The sequence below is a fragment of the Pararge aegeria genome, chromosome 20 (assembly GCF_905163445.1).
Source record: "Pararge aegeria chromosome 20, ilParAegt1.1, whole genome shotgun sequence".
In the NCBI taxonomy this organism is placed as follows: Eukaryota; Metazoa; Arthropoda; class Insecta; order Lepidoptera; family Nymphalidae; genus Pararge; species Pararge aegeria.
The window spans coordinates 14,065,400-14,092,357 of NC_053199.1; the positions used below are offsets into that span (position 1 = coordinate 14,065,400).

The 26,958-nt window shown below is 35.1% G+C and overlaps 1 protein-coding gene across 1 annotated transcript in view; it reads right to left on the minus strand.

Annotated features, from left to right (window-relative positions):
• The window catches only part of LOC120632584 (acetylcholine receptor subunit alpha-like 1), a 99,921-nt gene continuing 72,963 nt past the window's right edge, over positions 1 to 26,958 (minus strand). The window contains exons 4-8 of the mRNA XM_039902504.1: positions 13,080 to 13,189; positions 4,007 to 4,187; positions 1,317 to 1,904; positions 289 to 564; positions 1 to 216 (exon numbers count right to left, since the gene is read on the minus strand). Coding sequence (XP_039758438.1) covers positions 4 to 216; positions 289 to 564; positions 1,317 to 1,904; positions 4,007 to 4,187; positions 13,080 to 13,189 — 1,368 coding nt within the window. The 3' untranslated portion in view covers positions 1 to 3. The remainder of the gene's footprint in view (positions 217 to 288; positions 565 to 1,316; positions 1,905 to 4,006; positions 4,188 to 13,079; positions 13,190 to 26,958) is intronic.

The window sequence follows — 26,958 nt, forward strand, 5'->3', positions numbered from 1 at the left end:
ATTTCAGAGACCCGGGTCGCCTTCCGAGCCCATTTTGAGCAATTCCAACTTCTTCTTGGCAATTTTCGAGTAGAGGATGTCTATAGGCTTCGCGTTGTCGTAGAATGTCGGTGCTCTGAATATAATTAGAGCCGTACCGAGAACACAGGCTATCGTGAACGCGAACAGGAAGATTCTATCCAGAACCATTGCGACGTACTTCCAATCATCCTCGACCTGAGAAATTAAAAAAAAATCAATGGAAGACTCGTTGAAATATAAAAAGTTTCATTGAATAGAACAACTCACACTCTCAAACTTATCCTTATTTTTAACATGCTGCGCTATAAACCTGGAACCTTCTATAGTCTTCTCCATCTCTCTCACGTAAGGTTTTTCTAGAGATGGACTGCAATCATCGAGGTCTAAGCGGCAAGGGGATCCTGGGGGTGGGGAAAATAGTTCGTCATCACCACCCGGAGGTGGAGGTGGTGAAGGGGGCATTCCTGGCAGTTCATATTCTTCACAGGCCCATTCTTTGAACTTTCCGTCCATGTCATCACCACTGAAGACATCTGTGAGCACCTAAAATAATTACCTAAATCAGTTAAATGGTACGTCAGTTATTTACGGAGGAGCAAAGAGGTAAAGCTCGTAGTATCAAACAGAGATAGGGAATCGTGGCGGTATTCTCCGAGATTAAAACGTCAGTTCTTGTTCTGGGGGATCTGTGTATCGACGTAGCTTAAGCCGGCGCACAATTAGGTTGGAGAGAAGGTTTCGGTTTCGGGCCGCGTCTGCCTTCTCATATATCGAGATCCGTCCGCAGCCACCAGAGTAACATAAATAACACAGGCCGCGCACGCTCGTTAAGCCCTCCGGCACTGAGTAATAAAGGAAAATCGAAATGGAATGAAATTGGGCTGGAAGCGATATCTTCTCGAAACACACGAAACACAATGGATTTAGAATACTGTTGAAAGGACCGTTTTCCAAAAGAGTCTTGCGACTGAAGACAATTAAAATGGGTATTGTTAAGGGTGGTTTGCAGACAACTGGAATAGCGTTTTGTTTATGTTGAATACGTACCGATAGAAAATGGTATGAATAAAGAAAACTCAAAAAATAAAAAGTATCGTGTTCGTTTTTCAAAGGATTCTCTTACGCAAAACTTCATTTGTAAGAGCTTTTATAAATTTAATTAAATGCTTTTATACAGTGGAATTCTGTGAAAGTATATTTTTTGTAGATACTTTAAATTATTCAAAAAGGAAGGATTTTTCAACTGGCTTGATACTTTTCAACCTTAGTTGGGAAGTTGGTATTCTGTTTCTTACCTCAGTTGGTTTATCATTTTCATCGTCGTCAGGTGGTTTTTCTGGCCTTTGTATACATAGTATTCTAGGTAAAAAATCTATGAATACTTTTCGTACCCACGGAGCCATATGGTGAGTGACTGGAGACCTAAAATTTACGTTTAGCACCACAATAGTGACTACAACTGACAATGTTACTAGCATCATAGTAAACAATAAATATTTTCCTAGTAAAGGGACTGTTAGTGAAGTGGGAGGGATAATTTCTGCTAGCAGTAGGAAGAACACGGTCAGTGACAGTAAAATAGAGATGCACAGTGATATTTTCTCTCCCGAATCTGACGGAAGATAGAATACTAGAACTGATAGGAAAGATATTCCAACGCAAGGTATGATGAGATTGACCGTGTAAAAGAGAGTTTTCCTCCTAAGGGTGAGGTTGAAAATTATATCAGGATAAGGTTCTTCGCAGCAAGAGTAGAATTTCTCGTTCCGTTTGGCCGGCACCCGCATGATGTCCCACTCGACGGAAATGTAGTACTCCGACAGATCGATGCCCATCCCTATGTGATCAGAGTCCGGTGTTTGTTTTAAATGCCTCAAATCCACCTGCAAGAAATTGATTGAATGTAGATATGAAATATAAGAAGTGCACGCGCTAAAACTTCTCCCGTTCTTAACTTAGCATCGATATATGATGACATATGGTTATTATATACTTCCACATTAAATTATTAGTAAACATTTTGACTAAAGATTAACGTGATCCTTGGTTCGATCCCGGGTTGGGACGAGTAGGGTGCTTTTTAATTAACCTGTATTCAGAAAGATATATGAAACACTTCAATTTAACAATATCTTTCTTAGCGTTTATCACTGCTGTGATAATAAGATTAAGTATAGCAGCGACTTAAAGAAAACATAAATAAATGAAGTGAAGGCATATTTATATGAGTGGTAAATAAAACTATAACTTTTTTTTTGGGTGCCATACATTTGTGTCTAGCGATATAGATGCGCGTCGTCTATGCTTGTTATGTAAATATACTACACTGAGTCTTTAACTTACTCTCTATAAAAATAATAGCCAATACAACAAAACAAAAACAACAACAAAGATAAAATATGATAATAATCCTTAGCTTCACAAACATAAAGACGATATAAGCCGTAGATGTGAGCCGTCGATTTATTTATGAGAAAGGAACCGACCAGATTTATTGGCTTCCTTAGTTTGATATAGATAGATGTTCCGTCTTTCAGAAGCCTATCTCTAAACTCCGTTTCGAAGTTTTTATAACTCCCGCCTTTCATTGGCAAGCATATCTCATCGACCACATTATTTATCGGATGGCAATATCCAATATTTCTTCTGACATCCTAGTAAGATTACTTTACTATAATGGTAAGAATCTTTATTGGGTTTCCTTTCAATTTAAGAAAAGGATTAGTGTTAAGCATTATATTGTAAATATTATCTGTTCAAAAGAAATTTAATCTGCTGTAATTGGACAAAAAATCCCATCCAGATATTCAGTGATTAGACATTCATTTATTAAATCCGTTCAGAACTTTTGAAACAAGTTCTTCAGAGAGTCTTATGTTTACTGACTGTTCTGTGAAGTTAATGAAAAATATTGAATCGAGTGAAGGATAAATAATAAATACACTTTTATTGTACTTTGTGTACAATAAAACTAAGCAAATAAAAAAAAAAGCAAACAGAACATCCCTAATAGCTACATAACGTTCTCTTCCAGGCAACCAAAAATAGCCCAATTCATTAATAATTTCTTGTAAATTTAAATCATCTAACACTTTTTGAGCAGCACCATAATATAAATTTCAAAAGCAACATGGAAATTTAAATGAAAAACACGTCAGTATTATTGTATCAGATCAATCACTGAATGAACTGAGCAGGCATGAATTGAACAGGCATTTTTTTTTGCAATTGCTTTAAACCCATTTAAATCCGTGTTACCTTTCAGTTGTAAATTGATTTATTTTTACGTTCACCAAAAACTCATAATAGGATTAAAAGTTTACTGTTGAACGCTGAGCGATAAACAATTTGAATTTGGTTATTCTATTTCGAATTAAACTAAATTTGAATTTGGAAACATTGCGTAGTTAATAGCGAGCGTTATTGAATCGAAATCTTCAGATGGCAGTGTTAATTTAAGATAATATAGGATCGAATTTTTGGATTGCATTGATTAGCAGCAGTACCATAATGACAAGGCCCGATAGCTTTACGAGTATTGTACAGGTCGATAACGTCCATTTCCTCACCATAGGTTGGTACCTCAGTAAAATCCAGTTACTTTGTCAAGATCAGTTTAGCTGTGAATCAATAAGTACCTAAGTCTTTATTTTAAAATCCCATGGAAACTTAACCCAGCCCGCCTTTCAGGAGGGCCTCGGCTTTTCAGATTTAGTTTAGTTTTTGAAACAACTAAATATTACTTGCTTTAACGTTGAAGGAAACCATTGTGAGGAAACTTGCATACTTTGGAGTGTTCTCAAAGGCTTGTGCATTTTACCAATCCATTTTATGCCAGCATGGCGAACCACTGCCGGAACTTTCTCATTCAGAGAGGAGACCTAAGCCGGTTTTGGACTAGTAATAGGTTAATAAAGATAATGAAGATAAACACAGCTACGGTACGGTAATAAGGAAGACTTAGAAGAAGTATATTTACGCTTACCGTATACCCATCGTAGCTCCAAGAACCAAACTTCATAAAGCAGGTTTGCTCATCAAAGGGGAAGTACTCGACGTCGATCTCACAAAATGACTTGTAAATGGCGGGCGGCTTCCACACGACCTTGCCGTCGTGATGCAGGATGGCTTTCGTCATGATCGTAACCTCGTAATTACCATCCGCGCTGAAACAGAAATACTTGTTGTAATTCACAAAGATTTCATTCTTACTAGGCGTCCCGCGGTGGCCAAATTCGAGCATAACTGATTTAAATAATAAGCATCAACATTATTAAGGTTCTATTTTCGAAAATCACAGATTTTGCCTAAGCACTGGCACTGTTAATATGCTTATCTTATCTGACAAATTATAATCCAAAAAAGAGTTTAATATATGCGTGTGTGTCAAATACGTGGTAGTGTGTGTGTAGTGTTTTTATTATGCATAATTTTAAAAAATATTTCTATTCAGCACTCCTTCACTATATAAATTAAGTGTGACTACAACCCGCATAAATTTACATGTTAGTGAGTAGTGATGGCGATAACTACATTCCTAAACCTAAAACTAAAGCTACGAGGGATCCAAACGCGCCCTCGTCTAAGAACAGGCCTTTAAAAAACTTAATCGGGTATTCATTTTGTTATCACCATCTCACATTGTCATTTGAAAATATTTAAGGAGCAACTTGTTTAAAAATGATGGGGAATTTAGATTGAGTTTCGTTGCCGAAATGGATTCTACAGCACATTCTACGGCACCGTACGGTGATACTGTGAAAATCTCACTGAGATGCCGTTGACAATAGGTATTCCAACATAAATCTTAATCTCCGCCATTATAACCAAATGAACATTTAATTATAATATCACTTCCATACCCCTTATAAACATTATCACATCAAACAAATAACTCTATTTAGTTTACGAGATCAGAGCCCATTAATTAACATCATGTTTGTTGATCTAATCCGCAAACCCTTTTGTATTAACAACAATAGTCCCGGTGCTATTATCCACGTAATTTTCAATTAAAACGATATCCATTGCTGGTTGTTTGCGAGATAAATGTTAACCTAAGTGCTTACGATCGCCAATGTAATCGATTAACGGCAGGTTGTGGGAGGATCGCTCGCCGTCGACGACCGCAAATAGCTTGCTGAGCTTCTTAGTACATGGTCCGAAGTGATGCATTGACGTTATATATCTTGTTCCCAGTAGCTAGCAGTCGACGTAATAAGACAAATCAGACGTTATAAAACTTACAGCGTTTGCCACTAAGCTTTAGTTGGTAGTAGTTTAAGAAATAAAAGCACAAGTCCACTGCAGCGAGCGGTGCAATCTAAGCACGTACGCGCATCGCATTTTATCTTCATATTCTCCAGACGAAGCAGAGATAGCCTAGAGGGTAAGGTTTCGGCTTTTCTTTCGTGGAAACCGAGTTCGAGCACGCTTGACATCACTGACTTTTCGGAGTTATGTGCGTTTTAATTTAAGCAATTTTTATATCACTTGCTTTAAACGGTGAAGGAAAACATCGTGAAACCTGCATGCCTGAGAGTTCTCCATAATGTTCTCAGCATGTAAAGTCTACCAATCCGCACTTGGCCAACCAAGCCCTTCTCATTCTGAGCGGAACCCCGTACCCGGTAATGGATTGAGGAGGAAGATGATGATGATTTTCCATACTACATGATGCTACGTTTCCACTTAGCCTCATATTGATGCCTGCCCTGTTCATATAATCGTAGCAGCAAGTTTAACAACAAATTACAGACGGTTAGAAAATAGTGTATGTTTAATCAGACATTTCTTAAGCGCTCCTTAAGCTCGTCAACTCGAATCAAAGCAGCGTGGGGGAACAGGGCCCTAAATGCCTAAGAGATCCTATTTCCAGCAGTAAAACATTCATAGGATGTTGATGATAATGCGCAAGAGTTTAAAATTAGCACGTGTAATTACACAGCATAGAATCAGTCTACGAAGCTATGTCGTACGTGAAATACGCTTTTTAAACATAGCTAAGGGTGAGTGCGTGGCTTAACCGTGCGCAGCAGTGAAAGAGCATCTTTAACTCAGCTCTATAATAATTTATCATTTCAAACAAAGGCAAAATACGCTTACACTGTTGTATTAAGTGTTCTTGAAAACTTTTTAATATACCTGTCTAGACACGATGGTACGAAAAACACAAAGTATGTGACGACTTCTTTGACGCCAAGACGATCGTATATTCACTTACAAAGCAAAATTATCTTGTTTAAGAAATTGTATTAATGAATAATGAATATTCTATTACTAACTGGCTGAAATCTAATTAGTGAAACTCGTAGAAATAAATAAAAGCTTATAGAATTAAACAAGGAGAAAGAATAGTAAATATTTAAAAAGTGTGTAAATAAGAAGTTATATGTGTAATATATATGTATACAGAGATCGATAAAAATAGTTGAAGTTTCAGCATAATATTCAATATGATCTTTTTAAGATATAAAATTGGTCGCTATGGTCATCTTAACCGCTATATGTCAATATACTATTGAAGTGCTTTCTATATATTATAAAGGTTTTGTATTCCTTGCGTTTTTCACGTATTTTGCAATCACTTCAGCTTTTAGAGGTTTAAAATCCAGCAATCCTTGGCAGTTCGTTAGCTAACACTCTCTCTTTCTTCTACGGATCTTATTTAATATGCACCGTTTCATCAACCTGAGCAACCCTGACATTGAGATCTTTCACGATACCCTAGAAAGTTTGAGAAATAAATAGTATGTGAATTAAACATTAATAATATCTTTATTATAAATTTTAGTTTTAATTTTATATTACTTATCTATCTGTTATAATAGACCAATTCATATTTACATTACATTTTTAATAGTTTTTATTATATTACCCGTTTAAGTTTTAATTTTTTATAATTTGACCGGAGATAACAACGATAATGCTGTATACACCTATAATTGATTATTGTAATGGCACTAGACATAATTTGTAATTCTAACACAAAATATTTTTTTTTTATGAATGTTGTTACAATAAATTGCTGGTGTGTCTTATGAATAAATAAAATAAATAAATAATAGGCTCCTTATATAGTGGCTATGTCCAGACGGGCTAGTCATATGTTGTAGATTGTTCAATAAAATATCTGATATTTATTGGAACAGTAAGGTTACTGGGTGATAAATAAAATAAATCTTACTACAGAAATGAGAGTTAATGAAGAGTTACTGTCGGGTCAGCAGCTAGCACCGTGTAAATAAGTCGTAATTAAAGACGTCAGTTCAGTTCAAAACACTTCGTTCAAGACAAGGCTGCGGTTGACTTAAGCAAATTTTGTTGTCGGCGTGTCTAAAAGCGTTGTCAGAGCCAAGTTTCACATCCGTGAAAATTGTCTCATAAAACATGGCCCTTGGTGTCTTCCATTATGTAGCGTGGTGCCATTAAAAGTAAAATTTACACCGAATATTCGCGAGAGCTTTTAGGGTAGTCACAGGTGCATTATACAGTAACCTCTATCCGTTTAAATTTAAAAATATGACCTCAACGTCTCATAGCTGCGTCTATTTGCATGATGTACTCATACTAGACTGTGCACTCACTAAAATAACAGTGGACGTTAACTAGTAACTATGCTTTTATACAATGGAATTATGTAGATTAGGAGAGCTATTGCTTTTGTTTACTTCATAAGTAAGATAAAGGAACATTATATTATTTTTAAATAAAGTTAAGTAGATAGGTTTACGAATTAATGATTTCTTATTAAAATAGGCTGAATTGTTGTCTTTTTTAATTTTATATTCCACAAAAATTTAGCGCTTGACTACAATCTTAACTGGTGGTAAATGATTATGCAGTCTAATATGGTAGCGGGCTAACCTGTTGGGGAGTATGTTAGTCATACCCCTAATCGGTTTCTACGTCACATCGCACCCAAACACCAAATCGCTTAGCTGCACATCTTTGTCGGTAGGGTGGTAACTAGCCAAAGCAAAAGCTTCCCACACTAAAAAAACAAAACCCAAACCAAAATTAAACTTATCTCTCAAAAACCAAAACTTTTGACTTCTAAAAACATTCACAAAGTTTCTTATTCATTTTTTTCTTATATTCCTTGTTGTCTGTTTTGTTATCTATGATACTCACTTTATCAAATTCGATTTGATAACATGATTTATTTTTAGTTATGCCTAATTGTTAAAGCCAAAAAAAGCGATGACGACTCACTTATTAAAATATTATCGGAAGAGTTGGCACTCTGTAAGTATCCTTCCTGCAACCATGCACTGCTTCAATTTTAACCTTTCCATAGAAGAGTATACTTAATAAATTGTTAAGGTCGCCAACCTTGCCAAGCCAAAGTCAATTTGTTGGTCCTTTTTAGTAAAATTTATCAGTGATAAAGCTACTGTAGCTATGTTTAAAAAACGTGTAAGTAACTAAGCAGTAAAAGATCTCAATCTAAACTTGCAAGCATTATAAATATTATTAAATGAGATAACCCTGACAATATTTCAATTTTTTGCACGCAGTCGAGCAAAAATAATACTTGATGCGCACCTGTGTCGAAATTAAATAAACGTAAGGAGAAATTTTATGGGCCGAGGCGAAGACCTATCAAGAACGGGAATTGAGGCTCCAAAGAAGACGGTAATAAAGTTTCTGCGGGAGAAATATATGGAAAAATTTATTTTATTCCCGTTCACACGACAAATGTATTGCCTATTGATATTTCGAGCAGATAAGTCGCAGAAAAGTCACTGGCGGATGAAGAATGAAGGACCGAGAACAGAATATTTTAAGTATCAAAAATCAAAATCAAAAATAGTTTATTTTTATCAGATTTTTACAGTTTTAACAAGATTGTAAGTTTGAGACCCTCTGTTAGATGTAGTAGTACTACAATTATACCAGAAGACTCCGCTCTTCCATAACAATATCCGTAATATGCGTAATAGATGTAAGTTGCGTTGTTAAATAAGTTTATGTACAGTGAAATTTATGTAGATTAACATGTGTACGTGTGTACGTGTGTGCGTGTGCGTGTGTGTATGTGTGGGTGTGTGTGTGTGTGTGTGTGTGTGTGAGTGTGTGTGTAATGAGTGAGAGTGTGTGTATAAGTATAAGTATATTCGGAGACAGCTTAAGCATTTGTCAAGTGAAGTATTAGATAGAACTGTGGAAAATTAATAGCAATCTTTTTTTACTTCGATACAGATTTCCAAAAGATTAACACCTAAGTTTATTTCAAACTTTACCTCGCCTTGACCTTAAATATAAACTACCTACTATAAAGTTAGCCTAAAATTGACGATTCCAAACGGCGCTGTTAATCTCCCAATACCCGAGCAAAGACCTATGAAAAGTAATAGCTGAGAAGGATTTAGATGTTAGATATGCAGCTTTAATGATGGATCTGCGCAGTGCTGAATTTAGTCGAATGATAAGGTTTTAATAAAAATCGATATTTTCTTGGAAACAAATCCCTTACGATATAAGCGAAACAACAGTGACAATGCGACAAATCGATTGCAATTCTGAGAATGGATTCAGGAAGCTGCCAATTGCTTTCCTGTGAAACAAGCATGTCTACACAAGTGCTCACAAGTTCTGTCCGATCATGCATGAGTGGGCATCCTTTATGCATGATATTCAAGCTAACAACGGTATTCGAGTGGAATTTTAGATAAAGTCATTAGACGTAAAAAGTATATTATTTTAAATACTATCAAAAAGATACAATAAGTAATAAAAAATCTTAAATCTAAATATCTGTTAAAGTTAAGAACAAAATAGCAGCAAGTCGTAATCAAAATGAATTCTTGAATCCATTGCAATAAAAAGACGCCTGGATTAGCTGTGTCTCTACAGTGAATTCGTTCAAACAATCGTTACTACTTTTAGACTTTCTATCTGCAAAGATAAAAGTGCTTGGCTACTAATTCTTTCCTTTACTTCCTTCGCAATTACAATTGAAAGAAGCGCCTGCCCTTGTTTGATGCGATTTAGTCAGTGTTTATCCTACCGTGCTTAATTCTACCTTGATGCTATTTAGATTAAGGCCTGCACTTATCGTGCCTTCCGCCTGGCCAACTTTAGGCACATTCTCTGCCGTTAAGCGGACCACATTTAAATTTCAACTCTATATCACAGGCGATAAGCAACTTTGTGCTTTGATCGGGACGGCTGGTTGGCGTTAATGCATAGAAATGCGGTGAACTGCCAGTGATAATGGCTGGCGTTGGAATATATGGGATTTAAAAACGGCTGAGATGGCCCCAATCGAATTACAGGCTTGAGTGAAGGCGAAAATTCCTCGCGCTTCCACTTCGCTTTTAAGAGATTCTGATGCACAAAATTTGCTTATTGATTTACCATTTATTTAAGAGCTCTATTTATCAACGCCTGTGTTCTAAATCTTTATTTGGTTTCGTTTGTCGTCCGTTAACTTAGAGTTGGCATAGAAACGCTGCGTCTTTCGTTACCAGGTTACCATTTCAGTTTTACATTTAGTTTTACGTTTGGTTGTCATACTGTTTTTTTTTACGGCCGCTTGGTGAAACTTAGTTCATCATTAGTGACACAGTACCTTTGTGACCCCGCTAGATAAAGAAAATGTATTATCATAGCAAAAAAAATGTGCTTTGATTAGTATCTCTTTAGGGCCATAAAAGTCTAACTTATAATCGACCTATCCATACTTATTCGATAAATTACTTATTAAAATTATTAAAAGCCTTCGGATTTTTAAACTTTGTCTGTTAAAATATTTTTTTTGGAATTAATACCCCGAGATAAATCGTCACTGTCCGCAATATCTGGAATTATGATTAAGAGAGTTACCAACTTAAGAAGTTATATAAATGTTAACCGTAAAATTGCTTCAGCACTGACACGGGTATAATTCCAAAGTTCGTATTTGAAAGCGAGGGAGTGCTCTCAAAGGGAAGTTTTTGTCGTGGTTAGAAGCTGTGATAAACTTGCTCAGTCATCGTGATAATGTAAAATAATGGTAGTCGTCCGAGAAGAGATAAGGGGACCGCCAAATAAAATCACATTTTATAGACAAAGTTTGCGTTCATTGAAAGAAATTGGAATAGTAAAACTAAGGATTGAGGCAAGTTTGTAGACAAACTTTCCTAAATTGATTTTATCGTAAATAGTTCTTGAGTAAGATTAATATAAAGAGGGTCGTGTGCACTTTTCAGCTTTATAACATCACAGGCAGTGGAAAAGGCTTCCTCATTCATATGACAAAGTTATTTAAGACTCCTTTACGCTGATACAATGCGGCTTTGCGAGATTTAATGATAGTTTTCACTTGCTATTATGTGAATATTAATAATAATAATTGATGGCCAAATGTTTTCCAGACTACGCCAGATAAAAACCCGAATTCCTTGTTTGGGGCTGGTTTGATAGAGAATCTAATACCCAAGCATTATTGCCCAAGGATATATTTATTATGTTTGGGTATTTAATACTCTAACCACGTACGTGCAAAATAAAATGCAAACTTGAAGTCTTATTAATTAATACTTTTAAAAGGCTTTTCAATGATTTATTTTAACAGCACAAATCACTCGATAGTATTCGCTTAACAACGTTGATCAAAATCGATGACTTGCATCTTCTTGACTTTGGAAGACATTTGTCTATGATCATCGGGCATAATCTAAATAACACGTTAAACTTTATTCATATTTGATATTAATCGGTAAATAAATAAAATAAGCAGGAAGGTAAACGAGGGATAAAAGCTTGCATAGGCATTATGTTGTTTTAGCAAGCATGAATATTTTTATTAGATGTTTACTTAAACAAAAATAGAATACCTAGCTCAGCTTCTGTTTTTGAAAATGGACTAAATGTTTTATGTGAATTGCATATTATCAATCTAAATAGTTAATACAATTAATAGTAATATAGACCATAAAAGTTAGATAATATTATGTTGAATACAACATAATATTATCTAAGTTTCATGAAAACATTTGTTTTTCTGAACTTGATGTGGTGTACAAATAAAGAGTACAAAAAAATAATACTAAACAGTAGGCCAATTAGGATAAGATTATTCAAATATAAAAGTCTCATTACAGTTTCTTTATTTGAATTTGACCGGCATAAATTCCATCCGGCCATCATCATAACACAATACTATCAATCCATCTGAGGCAATTGTATAGATAGCAGAAAAAAAACACTTTTCACACACAAATTTAGCGTACATTGTGCAAGCTGTAATATAGGACTTAATAAGACTTAATATCAACATAACGGCGATACGTTTAAAAAACAATATTATTCGTGTAACAGCATAAGGTGCAGTGATAGCCTAGTGCTTTCGGGAAAGCTGAGTTAGAACCCCGGTACGATAACCTCACAAGATTACCGCCATGTGGGGTGTTGAGTCGACCGTTATTGTTACGATCGTCGTTTCAGTCAATGGTCTTCTCGCGAGAAGCTTCGACTAACATCTTAAGAAGCTTTCGCTTGGTTGTTGGATCAAGGGTCGGATACAGAAGGCAGTAATCCTTGAAACGGTGCGTATTGTGAGGAGGTTTCTCACTCTGGAGCCCTGAACGCCAGTTGCTTGGGCATTCAAAAGCCATGCCGCAAGCATACGTGGATGTTATAAATTATTAATATTTTGTAATTTGGATAAGTGTTTTTACCTACAATTGGAGGAATTATCAATTTTATAAATTTAAAAAACATATACATTTTTTTCGGAACCGACAGGGTTTCAACTTGCGACTGTCTGGCAATCGCGGCCTGAGCGCTTTCTCCAATTAAGCTACGGTTCTCCTACCGTCGATGCCGAAATTAGTATTTACCTTTTCACATCACGTCTTATAGCGACTGTAGCGTCATCTAGTAGGAAACGTCGCAGTTTCGATCTACATTTCAAAGATCCATATTACTTATAAGACACGTTTGAAACAAGATATGACACATTGCTTTTTTTATAATTTTAAAAAGTTATGTTCTGGTAGGAGACCCGTGTCCTGTGGTGGGCCGGTAATCGGTGGATCTGATGATGAAGGCAAAACAATGGTTTCACTTACTTGTTATACAGCACGATGTCCGGTAGCCATATGTGTTCTGAAGGCACGTGTAAGGTGTCGACGCCGCCATAGTCATCGGGGTTCCACTTCAGCTTGTAGTCGTTCCATTCCTGCACAAATAAATACAGTCACAACATGCTAACTGGTCTAGTATGTTCAACTACGGATCACGAGTGGCTGGCACATCATCAGCTCGGTGTTAAGAAATTGGCGAACTACATCGCACTTCCCCGGAGAGCACGTTAAACATTTGGTGCGGGTTATCATTATAAACATGGAATAGACTTATAGTAGTCATTAAAACCCACCAAGCCAGATTGAAGCATTTTGATGGATATATGCCCTTAAATCGGAGGGGAGTAGGTAAGTGCCTTTAGACTGTTAAATCGGCGGAGAAGAGGCCTGTGCCAAGCAGTCCCGTCCATGACCAGTTAAATTTTTCACTACTTAAAATTCTAAACCCATATTAGATGCATAGAAAAACACACTATATTCGTTACGAATAACACGAACACAGCAATATATTTCCACAAACATTGGTATGCAAAGGAAAAGGCTTCCAGACAATCCTTGGGGAAACCATGTTATTTGTAAAACTACCAGCTCTTAAACCAAGAGTACTATTAAAATAAATTTCCGTTGATCGTACAGTTACAAATAAACCATTTTATCCAAGACGTCGATCCACCCGAGCCGATGGCGAGGTTTAATTGACGGCCGATGTGAGGAGTGCTTTATGAGCGGTTTTTACCGTCTGTTTTTCACATCAATTGCGAAACAATAAAACAATTTAATTTTTCTGTAAACGTATCTTTACTCAACTTTGTACATCTTTATATATATATTTCTTGCGTGCGTGTGTATGTCACTGAACTCCTCCTAGACGGCTGGACCGATTTGAATGAATTTTTCGGTATGCGTTTGGGTGGCACCCTGGATGGTTTAGATTAACAAATCAGCCCGACAGATGGCGCTGGGGCTAGCTTGTTTTATATAAATATGCGTTCTGGCCTATTTAATATATATTTTTTAGTAGATGATATGTGCCCGAAATAAATAATCAATCTAATCCATTATCTTCAGATGGGCGATTATAAACATAGGACGGTAGTTGAACTGGACTTATTGTTTTAAAGTCTCCTCCCACAATAAGAAGGGTGGCCGTAGTCCACCACGCTGGCCCTGTGAAAATTGATGGACTACACACGGCTTTGAGAATATTATGGAGAACACTATTATGGACAATTAAAAGATGAACTCATTTCATAAATATCAAATTGACTTTAGAATTAACATAAAATGACGTTAAGCTTTATGAATCTGTGTTCAAATATTATCATCATTTTAATGATTTAAAAATATGAATTATTGCCAAATTGTATACGCTGTTTTGTTATGCTTTTTTATTTCTATGTTCCTTTTGTGGTGTGTAATGAAAGTATATTCATTAATTTATTCATTCGTAATTGATTGATGATAACGTTGATTGATGATCTAATAAATTAACAAAATTTATTTTGGTTTACTGCGTTATATTGCGTATTGAATTTTTTTTAAATGAGTAGAGTTTATTCTACCGAGCTATTCCTAATAATTTATACATTTAAACATTTAATATATAAATTAGTTAACGTAGTAGGTAGTTCACGTCACGTATGTGTCATTTAGGACTTGTATTTTCGCCCGCTCCCTATCAGGAAGTCCTCTTATTACAAAAGCATTTACCCCAATGTCCTTAAGGCATTCGTATATTCTCGAAAGTGTTCTTAAAAGAGTTTTCGCCGGGGTCCAAATAAATCCGGTCTGTTGGCTTAGAGCCGTTAGCGTCGGAAATTGCGGGACCTTATTAGATTCCGGCTTCAAGCGTCAATTGGGCTGGCTGTAAGTGAAAATAGACTCAGTCATCTTTCACTTGTAAGTCTTTCGCCTTAGGAACGCTATTTCTTGCATCATGCGTTACCACGTTATTCGGCGTGTTAATTTTTTTTAAATTACAATTTACACGTCGGTAAATTTACCCAGTTATAAGAATAGAGAAGAAAAAATTTAGTTATTAAATGCAGTATCTAAATGGTGGGCAATACGAGGAATTTAGTTTTTTACTTTTTTGGATAAGTAACTTTTTTTTGGTATTGTCTCATACAGACTATACCGACACACTGCCGAACCATTCTAAGAATCCCCCACTGCTAAGGGTAAGAAAACCTGTTGTTTTTTTTTGTATGAGGGAAGTTTTAGCGAACATTCACAATCTACAGTTTTCTTATATCAGAATATCCGCAACATGACGATACAGTGAATGACAATATTTACACATATCATTTTATTAACCGCCTATAAAAGACTAATTTCCAACGTGACTAAATAACTACGAATATGTATTGAATTTTATTCATATATAAATGAATTAAAAATGTGGAGATCCGTGGCTGACCCAGGGGTACCAACTTAAAAAAACGCCAAGCTAAAGTGGTAGTGGATAGAGCCTCAAGAAACGATATATGTCAGCGATGATGGAAAACTTGTATTAACAAAAAAAACTGAATATACAGCATCAAATTAGTCTAACAGAGAGAACTGGGCAAGAGCGGCAAAAGACAGCAGAGTGAAGAAATAAAGTCTTATGACCAGGATTAGACACCAATCTTTTGTGACAACGAGTAAATGACATGTGTTGGCTCAAATAAACAATTAACAGAACATTATCACCATCAACGGGATTAGTCCATTATAAATAAAAGGAATTTAGAATGAAGGCTCCTTAAAATACAACTGAATAGCTGCTTCATCATGAAACTCAATTATTATTTTGGCGAGCTTTGTACGTTAAATGAAATTACTGTTGGCAAAACTCAATTTAAATTTGACGACGTGGCCTTAATTTTAAGTCGTCTTTGTAAATAGCTGCGTATAGGTTGCGTAATACTAGATATTCTAATTGAATTACGCATTTAATGCGCGTTTTAGCATTGTAATCCCGATATTACATCCAGTTGGGATGTTTGGAAACCAGGAATTGGGCTTAAAGTGTTTTGTTAGGCACGTTCTGAGGTTGGCGCGGTTAAAGATTTCCTTGATACGTGATTGCTCTCCTTGTTTATTCAAGGGCATGTCATTCTAATAGGAACTTGTCACATTATTCAGTTACTGTTTTAATATTGTGGTATACCTATTAAAACAGTAACTTTCACACACAGAAGTCCTAATATTATTTAGCAGGAATTCAGAAAAAGAATACCGGGAAAATTATTTGTTTACAAATCTATAAATTACATTTTTCTATTTTTTGTCACGGCACTTTCAAAATCAATCAAAGACTTTCTTAAAGTTAAGATAAATATTTATGGAGTTTAATTATTGAATCAAACGGAGTTAAATGATAAACTTTATAAGGCTGATTGGCGCAGTGGGCAGCGACCCTGCTTTCTGAGTCCAAGGCCGTGGGTTTGATTCCCATAACTGGACAATGTTTGTGTGAAGAACATGAATGTTTTTCAGTGTCTAGGTCTTTATATGTGTATTATAGGTATTTTAGTTTTTAATTTTATATCATTCATAATAATATCATCTTAGTACCCATAACGCAAGCTTCGCTTCCTATTGGGCTAGATGACTGTTTGTGTAATGTCGTAGTTAATTTATTATTTATATATTTGTGTATTATTTCATAAGTTATTAACAGAATAGAGTGTGGTTAAATATGTTTCAAATAATTAAAAATAATTGATAAACTACCCTGAACTAAAATTAAAGCAATTGAATGAACATTTATTATTGCCATTTCAGCCACAACAGTCGCTGAATTGTAATGAAATCAAGAGACAAAAAGCTTCAGGCGATCAGCTGAAATGTTCCCCTTTAATAATACCCTTGACAATTCGACATTCCCGTTGAAATACCGCGGAATTTTTACATTCACCATTTACATTGGCAAAATTACAAAGTGCTTGATTTGCTTTCATTTTTATTATGTGCCGTAAAATGCAAGTATTCAGTAAAAGGTATTATATATTTTCATATATCTTCAGTACTATTACTCGTAACTTTAAATGTCTAACTGTACAGCTTACCTACTCTCTGTTACTTCTTTATTCTTTAGGTGGTTAAAAAGAGCCCGGTGAACAGCGATAATATATTTAAAAAAACGCCTTAAACATTTCATTTGAGTAATATTATATTTTTGATTCCTACAATAATTACTTTCGAGGGGGCGAGTTCGAATCCCAGCACCTCTAAGTTATCTGCGTTTCAAGTTATTAAAAATATCATTAGCTCATTTTTTATTTTGCTTGACGGAGATATAAAAATACGAGTAAAGTGTGAGACTATATTTTAAATTTTCCACCAAATACTAATTATAGTTAATTTTTATTTTCGGAGTTTATTTATTTCAGGTAATCAAGTAGTACTAAACTTGAAGCTGTATAACAATCCGAACTCTTATCACTACTTGGATCAAAGTCTAAAACAACTATAATGTTTCTTTGATTATTAATCAAAGTAATTTTATAGTTGTTATCATTTTATTAGCGTTACTGTTGAATCGGTGATAGCGAATTGGATAAGAGCTCGACTTCACTTTCAGGGGTTCGAGTTTGAATCCCGGCACCCACCTCTAACTTTTCTAAGTTATGTGCATTTTAACTAATTAAAATATCACTTGCTTAAACGGTGAAACAGAACATCGTGAGGAAACCGGCATGCCTGAGAGTTCTACATGTTCTCAATGGCATGTGAAGTCCACCAATCCGCACTGGGCCAGCGTTGTGGACTACGGCCTTAACCCCTTCTCCTGTAATGGGTCGATATCATCATCGATGAATGCAATATTGATTTAGAAAATTCTAAACATTGAACAAAAATTATAAAAATATAAAATGAAATAAATTTGTTACGTCATGTTATCAGTTATTTATCGAAAGAAGCAAGACCTCTAAATACAGGTTTTGTCAAACTAAAATTGAGGTACTATTGTTTTGTATTGAAATTGAGATAACAAATAAATTAGTCAAAGAAAAAGAAAATGTCTTTTTCTTTAATATAATATACTGATGTTAATTAAATCTAAACGATTCACAGTGCGAAAGGTTAGTTGGCAAATAGAAACAGTAAATATGGAGATATCAACAAAATATCACAAATAATCAAAATATGGGTCTCCAACCCATATTTTGTGACCACATGAGATATCGGTCATATATTCCATCTTTCATGCTACAATATTTTAAATACTCGTCACATACGATGAAGTGAAGAATAAATGAAATCACTATCAAGAGAACACATCAAGTAAAGAAATACGAACTAAATCGTAATTAAATTCACGCACAAACTTTCATGACAAGTTTCTCCAATAAATCATTTACGGATCACCGCTTTTTAGGACGATGAAAACTTACAACGAGATTTCACTTTATGTCCAAGTTTCAAACTTTTTTGGGACACGACCGAAGTCAATAGACTGCTTCAGTAGAATTATCATTAATTTTTAGGAGATTTCCTTCCGTGTATGGATCAGAGTTTTCTACATCATCATTAAACTTTGTTAAAAACTGTTGTAGTCTGACAACAATTTTTTGTTTTTTAATAAAAAAACTTACAAAATACAATTTCGTCAACGTTTAATAAAAAAACGTTTAATAAAAAAACTTACAAACTACAATTTCGTCAACTGTTAATTTCTTCAAGTTAAAAGCAACTTAAATTTTATTTTTGAAGGGGCTTCTTTCACAATAATTTACTAACAAGAGCGGTTACTTCTCCAAAGGGATTCCCATTTTAAACATTTGAAGCAAAGGATTATAATTTTTTTTTTACAAATATCTCAAACTGTTACTTGCTCTGATGCTGTTATAATTTTTTTTAATGTGGTTATCGTGGGAAATTTCTATGAGCGGATAACAACTCTTGGTGTATCTTTTTGCGTTTTGACTGTTCCGGCTTTTTAAAGGATTTGTTACGAATTTGTTATGCACAGATTATTGACTATTATTTAGTTTTTTTAACGAGTTTTTATAGAGTATAAGACATAAATGATGATAGCAGGTACCATCTGAATATTCAGTGTGACTACACTATTTAGTTGGATAATAACGCTGCATCTTGAAGATGGCAGCCTAACCTGTAAAGGTTTTATAGCTTTTCAATCTATCATTGGCGCCTGGATTCAAACTCGGACCCCTGAAAGTGAAGTCGAGCTCTTATCCAATTCGCTATCACTGATTCAACAGTAACGCTAGTAAAATGATAACAACTATAAAATAACTCTGATTAATAATCAAAAGAATATTATAGTTGTTTTAGACTTTGATCCAAGTAGTGTTAAGAGTTCGGGTTGTTATACAGCTTCAAGTTTAGTACTTATTGATTACCTGAAAGAAATAAACTCCCAAAATAAAAATTAACTAATTAGTATTTGTTGGAAAAGAATAGTCTAACAGTTTACTCGTATTTTTATATCTCCGTCAATCAAAATAAAAAAAAGTTTAAATCTGTCCGTAGAAAACCTCGTGTGGAAGGAAGCACTTGTCCAAACGTTTTCCAGTTGTGGGAATCGGACCCACGGCCTTGGGCTAAGAAAGCAGGGTAGCTGCCCACTGCGCCAATCGGCCGTGAAACATTTAAAAGTGATTACGAAAGATCGTGAAGAAAAAATAAGGGAATACTGAAAATTTATACAATTAGTGAGAATTGAGAGAGTAGGAGAAAATAATTATGTTATTCATTTTAGCCGAAAATAGAAACACAAAAAGATGAACAAAATATTCTTGGCAGCTTACAAAAACATTCCAACGAATGAGAAATGAAGTAATAAAATAAAATCGGATAATAATAAAACGGCAAATATCATAAACAATGCGAAAAACAAGCGAGCGCTGAAGGGGAATTGTTCAAAACAAAAATTCCATAAAGTTGCTTTGCATTCAAGTCAAGAATTTACAGCAGGAATTCATTCAAACATAGCTTAGACTACGCTCGTTAATAAATTATTAAGAAAGTGTTTTATCGTATAATTGCTTGCGCTTTATTCTTTCGAAAAATGAATGGTGGAGCACTTCTAAAGCAATGACTTCAGAAGTGTTTTCATTAAAAGAAATGTACCTTATGCAAATTGTATTAACATTTAAGCTATCATCATATTTACTAGGCATATCAATCACATAGAATCATATCTCTATGCATTGCCTGCTATATGACTATTTCTTTCTTACTAGCCTCATAGTAATAAACTAATTTACGCAATCATAAAATTACATTTGAATTATGAGATGTATTGGTCGTGACTCTTGCCCTTCATATTAAAACACGGTATTTGTGCAGCAACTCCACATTTTATCGTAAGATCGTCGGTAACGTGATCCTATAAGTTTCTACTGCTCAAAAATTCGCTCGCTAAAACGAAAACGCGGCTAAAAGTTTTCTCAATTCAAAAAGAAAATCATGAATGTTACCTCCACAGAAAACTCTGTATATTCTCGCTATATTAATTGAATAGTACCACAAATGATTATACACATAGCCTCTTTTATCTCTCATCACAAATGGTATTAGATAGGATGAGGCTAAAGGAAAATACATCAAAAGCTCGCTGACAACTAAGTTCATATAAAATTCAATATCGACAACACCGGCCTATATATAAAGTTGTCTTAACAGACCTTCTTACCCACAGCATAAGGTTCAAATTCTCTATCTCGGTCGCTTAAATAAAGAACATGATCTTGCGTTTCACTTTTTTCGTGTGGAAGAGAAGTTTGTGTCGATGGGCATTTCTTAAAATAAATCATATAGGACTTAACTTGAGGTTAACACGTTTTTAAGAAACGAAGTATAAAGGCTGTTAGGCTGTTAGGCTAGATAAGTATTAAAGTAGATGCGTTACCAAAATGCTCGAGTGCTCATCCACATGATATTGAGTTCTACTTGCTATTTTTTTTGCATACCCAAAGAAAATAGAAGGTTGTTTTACATGTGGCCGTTTGATCTGTCTGTGGTTCAACGAGTACTTAAACGCTGATTTTAGTGCGTTTTTTTAAAGGAAAACATCTAATGTGCTAGCCAGAGAGCCTTTAAAAATACGCATAGTGCGTATGTTCGGTGGCCAGCACGAAAGCCAAGCTCTTGTAGCCATCTCCAATATTCTCTATCCGTACGCGTCTTTCCCCTATTTTTTTTTTATCCCACAAAATCCAGTCTTGGTCGTCCTCTGGCACACATAGCAGGCGGGAAATTAAGCTATGACAATCAAGCTACGATCTAGACGTTTACCGAGGAGTGGCAAACGTCCATCAGTTCAGAGTCTTTACAATAGCTTCGAAGCCTTTTCAAGCTTGCGAGTGTTCCTACCAGGCAAACATGGCAGACGTAGACGTTGAAGTTGTGTCTGCTATTTCGCCTACATACTATTATTTTTATCAAATAATAGTATTCAAAACAGCGGAAACACGTTCGGTGCGAACACGTGAACCACATTTAACACACTAACGTGTCAATACGTCGAACGTGTCACTAAGTGCTGACCGCAAGCTTCCTTTGATCTGTGTCCTAAAGCCGACTAGCCTGGATCGGTGGTTAATTTTTATATAGATACGTTTATTAACGGAAGTATTTAATTAATAACTGTTAAGAAATACTGAAGGGCTTAAGAAATAAGCTGATTCATAAAACTGGAAAATTTTGCAGTGCATTCATAATTTTTCATCCTCTAGATGATTGCAGGGTATCTCTTTCCCCCTATCGTGGGACAAACTTCCAACCCGAATATAAGTTACCCTCATGATAATAAAAATGTTATGATCCTCGAACTCCAGTTTATGATTTATTTATTCGGCAATCTTAAGTTCGGATCTGCGGAATATACCTTTCTTCTGTAATAAAATGGTAATCCAATACACAGGGTACTCTAAAAGATAAAAACAAATAACAGTTTTCATCCACCCAGGGAGAGAACACGACGAAAAATTATCCGCAACTCCGAACAACGAACAAACTAAGTGTACTTAGATCCGAAGAACGATTATTATCAACTTAGAACTTTAAAGTTTGGGGCAACATTATTATAGTTGCCATCTCAAAAACAGCTTTTTATTTACAAAAATAGCGGATACGATACTAAAAACTTAGCTTGCAGTCTATTATCGGTTTTAGACCCAAGACCCTAGGTAAGATTATATTGATTAATAAAGGTTTTATTGAATTATGAAAAACACGGCGGGTTTTAATGCACTGCTTAAGGCATTGAGGTGGTCGGTGGACATCGCCAATTTCTTAACCCAATACAAATTACCACTTGAAGTAAGAAACATCTGAGACGTAGTTAAATACGCGAACTATTAGATGAAAGATACAATTTTCATAACACATTACCATTTCTCTCAAAGGAAATATATATTTCTTAACTGCAGAATCAACTCCCACGCCGCAAAGTTACTGAACTAAACGGAATGTATCACGACTGCAGCTTAGAAAAGCCGGGCACGCACAAATTGACAGTTATATGCAATATTGAAGAGTTGAAATCCAAAGATTTCCTTCTCTTTAGAGAACAAAGGCAATAAAATACGAACGGACACACATCGATGTGCTATTAGTCACGTAGACTTGACAGGCGCTGAAGGGAAGGGACCACGTCTTTCTTTCATGTCAATTTCTTACTTGCTGTCATTTGTTAGAGTCATGGCGACGTGACTCGACGTGCTGAGAGCTATTCATTGGTGGCGCTTAAAATATTAGACGTGACAAATACTTAGTTATGAAAATTAAAGAAATTCATGTCTCCTTTTTGTATATAATGACCCGGAATACTCTACTCTTAAACAACAAAATAAAACGCCATCTATTGATAGTAATGCGAAGTGGCCATTCCCAACTGGTTATTTGGGTATTTTATACTTTACTTATTTTTAAAACCAACCTTGTATTGGGACAAATAAAACAATGTATATAAAAAAATCCGTCCACGGGAAATATTTTTTGCATTTATTGTCGGTGCAAAATATCGAAACTGAAACAAATTGATGTGTCTCAAAATATTGCTGTACTTTCATGATGTTCGCTGTGGAAAAGGATAAATTTATACCTGTTAATTAAGGTTAGGTTAGTTTATGAGATCTTTGTAGGTACAAGAAGATAAGCACCATTTTACATAAGACCATATAAGACCGACTAGCAAACTCGAGGAACTTTGTCCATCAATCATATTGGTAATTCCACGAGTTTAAAGTAATCCAAAGTGGAAAACTCCGATACAAAAGATTTCCACGACTTTTGGGGTAATTCTTGGGGTCTTTTACTTTTATTTCTCTAAACCACCTCTGTATTTATAAGAAAACAAAAGAAATAGCTACTACATGAAAAGAAAGGCAATTTCTTATTGTATATTTTTATATCAACGTCATCAACCCATTACTGGTCCACTACAGGGCACGGATCTCCTCCCACAATAAGTAGGGGTTAAGACCGTAGTCCACCACGCTGGAACAGTGCAGACTGGCAGTCTTCACACACCTTTGAGAACATTATTGTAGATAAGTATCGTGTGCAGATTTCCTCACGATGTTTTCCTTCACCGTTGAAGCAAGTGATATTTTGAATGCTTAAAACGCACATAACTTTTTAAAGTTAGGAAAAAAGTCGAAGTCCTCCCCACTGGGCTATCACCGCTTCATCAATATTAGGGATATCAGGTATCGCAGATTAATAATGATAAAATAACAGAACAGTAAAAAACTGGTACCCGAGCAAAAGCAACATTCAGTTCACATTCATATCTTTTTTTATCAAGAACAAAGGCAGTAAAACACGAATGGGCACACACTGACGTTCTATTAGTCACGTGTAAGTTGACAAGCCCTAAAGAAAGGGACGACGTCTTTCTTTCGCGCCAATCCCCGATTGGGTCAATGTCATTTGTGAGGGACGTGACTTGACATGAATACCTCTATTCACCGAACGCTTCTGAAGTTTTCGACGTGATGGACGTCTGAAAAACCTTAGGAACATAATAATGAAATACTATAAAACTACATGAAAAATACTCTTAACATATATCTACCTAAATCCTATATTTCACCGACCTTCATGATTGTGGCAGCGTGCGTTTTAGCTGTATCTATTCATTGTTTATTTTATATTTCAAAACATCTAAACACAAAAAATATTAAATAAAGATTAAAATTATAATAACTACAAAAGGCGGCCTTATGGAAAACTTAGAGACTGTAGCTGTAACCAAGTTACATTCGAATATTTATAACTAGATTATATAATGAAAATATTGTATTTAAATAATACCTATATTCTATAACATTTTCTACTTTAATCTTACGACTACCACTGTGTTGTTTGCAAGCGGTGATAGCATAGTGGCTATGACGTCGACTTTACTTTAGGGGGCCCGCGTTCAAATCCCAGAACGCACCTTTTCTTAGTTATGTGCGTTATAAACAATTAAAATATCACAAGCTTCAACGGTGAAGGAAATCATTGTCTGGAAACCTGAGCGTTCTCCGCAATGCTTTCAAAGGTGTGTGGAGTCTAACAATCTTCACTGGGCCAGCGTGGTGGAGTACAACCTTAACCCCTTCTCATTGTGGAAGGAGACTCGTGCCCTGTAGTGGACACTGCACGAGTCTCCTGGTCTCCTGGGTCTCTTGGGAGTTGCTAATATGATGACCACTTATTGCAGACATAAAGGATGGTGAGAAACAATGCGTCCTAAAGGTTCGTTCTTACTATAAAGATACCTATTCACTCTGGATTTGAAGGTATACCCGCCTTTTTAGATGTGGTGGGGAAGGATTCCGAAAGGGCATTCCAGATCTCAGGAGTGATTTCAGGAATGGAAAAGTAGATTGAAACTATTCCTCGCACTTAATGTGGTGAGAACAGAACTAGATAAATAAATAACTAAATAAATATACTACGAAAACACCATCGCCATCTAGATCCAAAAGTAAGCGTAGCTTGTGTTATGGGTACTAAGATGACTGATGAATATTTTTATGAATAATACAAATAAATACTTATAATATACAGATATCCTTATGTATACTTATAATATCCAGACACTGCAAACATTCATGTTCATCACACATAAACTTTCCAGTTGAGGGAATCTAACCACGGCCTTGGACTCAGAAAACAGGGTCGCTGGCCACTGCAAACAGTTTTCGTGGCCTGCAAGAAATCACCACTTTTAAGAGAACATCAAATTACCACTTTTAAATTATCTTAATGCGCAATCAATAAGGTTATTGGGAGGTGCAGCGGCAAAAATGTAAGAGCTTGTATGTGAACAATACAAATAATACATAAGATATCTGATGGATTGTATACCTTTTGTTAAATTTTTACTGTTAATTTGTTATGTTTATGTGGTGTACAATAAAAGTGTATTCGTTCATTCATTCATTCATTCATTCATTCATTCATTCATAAGATATCTGATGGACCACGATGGTTCTTCAAATTTCTTATGAGAAAACAAAGGCAATAAAATGTGACTGGACACACATTTGTTATCGTCCCGGTAATTACGGACAATTTGACAAACGTCAAAAGAAGCTGAGGTCGTTTGTCTTTACGTCAGCTGTTCTCGATTGACCCCAAGATTGACCTAATATCTACATTCACGTTCACGAAACTCGAATGTATTCCTACAATCACAGATAATTCTGCTTCTTCTCACATTGCTTGGTAATCTGATTGCTTAGCACCAACAAATTGACATATTTAATATAAGTTTAGGTAAGTAAGCAGATAAATTAAATAATAAGATAAATAATATTTTTAATAATGATCATCAGTAACTGACTTTGTATACGGTTTAGCTAGCTGTAAGCATAATAAGAATATAAATAAATTTGTAAATAAATAGTTGCATTTTTGCAGTGTTTTCAGTGAATCTGTATATGATATACAGGTTCACTGAAAACAGTGAAAAGTGATTTTTGAGAGAAGAGAAGAATTCATTGTTATACCTAAAAAAAAATTTCAGACATTACACAGATCGCCATATAGCCCGTAAGTAAGCGTAGCTTATGTTATGGGTACTGGGATAACTGATGAATAATTTGTTTGAACAGTTTACAAAAGTACATATATAATATACAGGTAAACACCCCGGCACAGAAAAACAATAATGTTCACACAAAATATATTTTCAAGTTGTAGGAGTCGAACCCACAACGTTCGACACACGCAAAGCAGGGTCACTGCCTTATGCAAGAGTCCACAGACAAATAATTTAACATACATTACAAGAAAATACACTCGTAGTTACTTACGATAAATATCTATGCTTAAGGTTACAACAATTAAAGTATATATAAAGACAATATGTAAATCAAAGCCAAAAACAATGTAAGTGTTGAAGGTACTGTAACAATAAAACATAAATATTAGTTCAGTAATAAATAAAATCACTTGTTGATTCTATCACAGTTGAATTCAAGTCACGCTCAGCGTCCTTACGACCATCGCTAAAAAATAGTATTATTTTAAAATTATTGAAATTTTGTTTCCGTATTATAATCCTTATTTTTAGGACGTCAAAGTATGTGTATGGAATTCTCTGGGTGTGATTTAGTTTTCAGAATCGCCTCTCAAGATGTATAGCTTATAAAGCTTGCTTAAAGATCACCCGTTTTAAAGCTGTGCTTTGTCTTTAATCTTTAAGTGAAAGTTATACTAAAGAAGATTTTAAACTTTAAAACTTGCGATATATAGCTTTATAAAACTTTGTTTAAATTCGAGCAATAATGCCAGTGCATATAATTATATTCAGATATAAATTAAAAAGAGCCTTCTTTAGCCCGTTTCACTAACGATGAATAAGGCAACGCCTAGGTAAGTAACGCCTAATCAAAGAAGATTTCTA